This window comes from Otolemur garnettii, unplaced genomic scaffold (genome assembly GCF_000181295.1).
Source record: "Otolemur garnettii isolate 467f Iridium unplaced genomic scaffold, OtoGar3 scaffold00009, whole genome shotgun sequence".
Classification (NCBI taxonomy): Eukaryota; Metazoa; Chordata; class Mammalia; order Primates; family Galagidae; genus Otolemur; species Otolemur garnettii.
The window spans coordinates 7,546,278-7,550,266 of NW_003852404.1; the positions used below are offsets into that span (position 1 = coordinate 7,546,278).

Here is a 3,989-nt window from a genome sequence, read left to right on the forward strand (position 1 = left end):
AGTCTCACTTTCTTGCCCCTGTAGAGTCCTCTGGTATCAGCTTACCCAACCTCAAGCTCTTGGGCTCAAGAGATCCTCTTGCCTCAGCCTCCCAAGTAGCTGGGACTACAGGAACCCACCACAATGCCTGGCTATTTTTTAGAAATGGGGTTTCGCTCTTGCTCTGGCAGGTCTGGAGCTTCTGAACTCAAGCAATCTACCTGCCTTGGCCTCCCAGAGAACCCAGTGCAGCTTTAACTAGCAGTCACATTCCTTTGCCCTAAAGATCTTCAGAAACAACCTCAGAGAGGTGGTACCAGGGATCTAGGTCCCAGAGTCATTTTTAAACTCTGAAATGCCTAGGATATTTCCATACACAGGAAATAGATCTGAGCTAAGAAAATTCTCATGTCCTGGGTGAGCAGCTTATCCTTGTTTTAGTTTACTCTGCTTTGGTTTATAATTCCTTCTCTTTGGAAAGTCCTGTGAGTCAGCTTGTGTGGATTTCATAGCCCCAGGGCAATTAGAACAAGAGCCCTGTCTCTTGATACTCTATATCCAGCCCTCAACCTTAAAGTGACTGAAACATCTTTTTTTTTTTTTTTGGGTAGAGACAATCTAGCTCTGTCACCCAGCCTAGGGTACAGTGGCCGGATCATAGCTCACTTTAACCTCAAACTCCTGGGCTCAAGCAATCTGACTTTAACAATATCCTAAGTAGCTGGCACTACAGGTGCTCACCACCATGCCTACCTAATTTTTCCTAGTTTTTGTAGAGATGAAGTCTTGCTATTTTGCTCAGGCTGGTCTCAAACTCCTGGCCTTAAGCAAACCGCCTGCTTGAGCAATCATGCTCACCCAATTCAACCCAATGTTGAATTGCTTTTTTGTATTTTGTCTGTTAGAATGTGAGGGGGCAGCACCTGTGGCTCAGTGGGTAGAGCACCAGCCCCATATACCGAGGGTGGCAGGTTCAAACTTGGCCCTGGCCAAACTGCAACAACCAAAAAAAGTAGTTGGGCATTGTGACAGGCACCTATAGTCCCAGTTACTCAGGAGGCTGAGTGTTTTTGTGTGTTCTTTGGAGCTTCTGATCAGGGACGCAGGGGAAAGAACTGCAGACGGAATGAATATTTCAAGGGAGACCAGGACTCGCTCTGGTCGGCGGCCCAGCTAAACTTTACTGATTACCTTATATATTTTCCATCATTCAGTAAGAATTTAACACATATACAAAGAAGTCAAGTAACATTAGGAAGCTACCATTTAAGATTACAATTTAGTGTGAAGGCTGAGGAACACATATACAATTGATTTTGTTTAGAGTAAAAACATAAGGGAGACTGGCTGTCTGTCCTTGCTAGCCCAAACCGAACTAGGGATTATAATATTAATGAAGGGAGAAGGCAGAGAATAGAACCCAATGCTCCGATGGGTCTGTCCACCCCCAGCTACACCTTGGCTGATTCTCCACAATTCATAACAAAGAGAGCTTTCTGCATATTTCTGCATATCTGTAGGCAGGTACAGAAGCTGATCTTCCAAGAGATGCTTCTCAAAATCAATCTCCTGAAGGAGCACATTGAGGCAAACTGCCATGTCTGAGCAAGGGGAGCTTATCTGCAACAGCTGAGGCAAGAGAATCGCCCAAGCCCAAGAGCTAGAGGTTGCTATGAGCTGTGACACCATGACACTCTACCGAGGGTGACAAACTCTGTCTCTATAAAAAAAAAAGAATTTGAGTTCAGCTATTCACCAGTGGTTCACATGGACAATCCACACTTTGGGAGACTGAGGCAGGAAGATCACTGAGACCAGGAGTTCAGGACAAGCCTAGGCAGCATAGCAAGACCCTGTCTCTACAAAAATGACCAGTTTTAATTAGCTAGATATGGTGGCATGTCCCCAGAGTCCCAGCTACTCAGGAGGCCTAGGTGGGAAGGTAACTGGAACACAGGAGTTAGAGATTACAGTGAGTTATGATCATGCCACTGCACTTCACCTGGGCATCAGAGTTAAGGGGGAAAAATTAAAATTAAAAAAAGAATTTAAGTTCAATTAACAGTGGCTTCAAAAAACTGAAGGCTGATTTTTCTCTCAAAACATGTAACCCATGGAACTAGAACTGATGTGGGAACTCTGTGACACAGCAGCTCCCAGGCCTCTCTGGCCTCCTCCAGTGCCATCCTTGACAGGGTTGCCGCAAGGTCACAGAATGGTTCTTGGAACTCTAGCTATTAGATTCACATTCTGGGCAGGAAGAAGGAAGACAGGAGAAAAGGCACAGGTACCTGCCCCTGGTTTAGAGCAAGGAGGACCCAGAAGAGAGGATTTGGAGGTGGACGACTCTGAAAGTGAGTGAGGATGTATCAAACATGTATGTCTCTCTCAGGTATCTGTGGCTCTTGTGCAATGAACATCAATGGAGGCAACACTCTAGCTTGCACCCGAAGAATTGACACCAACCTCAATAAAGTCTCAAAAATCTACCCTCTTCCACACATGTATGTGATAAAGGATCTTGTTCCTGTGAGTTTCTGCATCTCTCTTTTTATTGCAGGAGGGGTGGTGCATATGTGGGTCAGACCATTATTCTTTAGGGCAGTATTTTGTTTAGTATTAAAAGCTCCTTTCCTGGTCAGATGGGAGAACAATTTGTGTGGTTTCGCTCTTGCCCAGGCTGGTCTCCCCATATTATGGCAAGTGAGGAACCACAGTGTCACTGAGAGGGTTAGGAAAATCCCCAGATCGGAGGCAGTGTGGCCTGTCTTGAGTTTAATTAAAAAATTAAATGGCGGAAGATAGATGCCTAGAAAATCCTCCAGCAGCTCATTTGGTAAGGTTTGTTTGGGAATAACAGGGCACAGAATTTTAGAGTTGGCATATTCCCCAAAATGAAGAGTTTGGCCATAACTACAAAGGAGTCACGTGGAGAATACTCGTTTGGAAAGCAGCGGCTGTTTATGAAGTCTGCTTCAGTTTCTCCGTCATATTTGACGACCTTTGCTGACTTGGTGTTTTCACAGAGACATGGGGAAGAAAGTTGAAAAGTTTCTCAGGTAGATGAGGGAGAGATTTTCTAACTGTATGTACCATTGTGACTGTTTCTCCTTTTGTAATCTTTGCATATATTCATGCCTAAGGAAGAGTCTGGCTTCTTTCTGGCACAGAGCAGAAGACTAAGCAATGTCCAAGAGACAGGGTAGATGAGAAAGCTGAAGCGATGGTAGAATCTGATCCTTTTCTCTTTCTTCTTCCTCTTAACCTCAGGATTTGAGCAACTTCTATGCCCAGTACAAATCCATTGAGCCTTATCTGAAGAAAAAGGATGAATCCCAAGAAGGCAAGCAGCAGTATCTGCAGTCCATAGAAGATCGTGAGAAACTGGTCATTAGTCCCTATTTATTGTCTTGGTTTAAAGAAAGATGTTTGCCAGGAGTGTGGCTTGAGAGTGGAAGCAGCATGACACGATACAGACTGTTTCGTATGTGTGTTCTAGAAAGGGACTCCACCCAGGGGTTGAACACTCATCCTCTCAGGGCTGGATGAGCAGTGTGAAGCCATCAAGGGCCCAGAAGAGACCACGAAGCCGGAGCACCCAGGCCCTGTCTCAAGAGGCAGATGGATAGTGGCCATGTTGCCAGTTCATCTTTTTCAAAAGAAACCAGTATGTAAATTGCCAGGCCTTTAAAAGTTGGCAGCTAAGTTTAAGCTGTTCTCTCACTGAGGCCACAGTGAAACCCACATGCTGGCCAGTTGCAGTCCTACTGCCCCCATCCTGTCTTAACAGGTTGAAATTAAATGGCAGGACCAGGCCTAGAACCTGAATGTCCTTTTCCTAATACCACATTTGTGGTTATTGGTGTGGGATTACTGTTGGCCTTCTCACTCCCGTAGAGTTGCTATTCCTGTATGTAGCCTATAAAATCATAAAGTGAAGCCATCGTTATCAAGTTGGGTTTTTTTGTTTTTTTGTTCTTTTGGGTTTTTTTTTTTTTTTTTTTTTTTTT

General features: G+C 44.6%; 1 protein-coding gene across 1 annotated transcript in view; it reads left to right on the plus strand.

The window, feature by feature from the left end:
• SDHB (succinate dehydrogenase complex iron sulfur subunit B) overlaps positions 1-3,989 on the plus strand; it is a 30,621-nt gene that overhangs the window by 16,887 nt on the left and 9,745 nt on the right. Inside the window, exons 4-5 of the mRNA XM_003783863.2 lie at positions 2,372-2,508; positions 3,250-3,366. Coding sequence (XP_003783911.1) covers positions 2,372-2,508; positions 3,250-3,366 — 254 coding nt within the window. The remainder of the gene's footprint in view (positions 1-2,371; positions 2,509-3,249; positions 3,367-3,989) is intronic.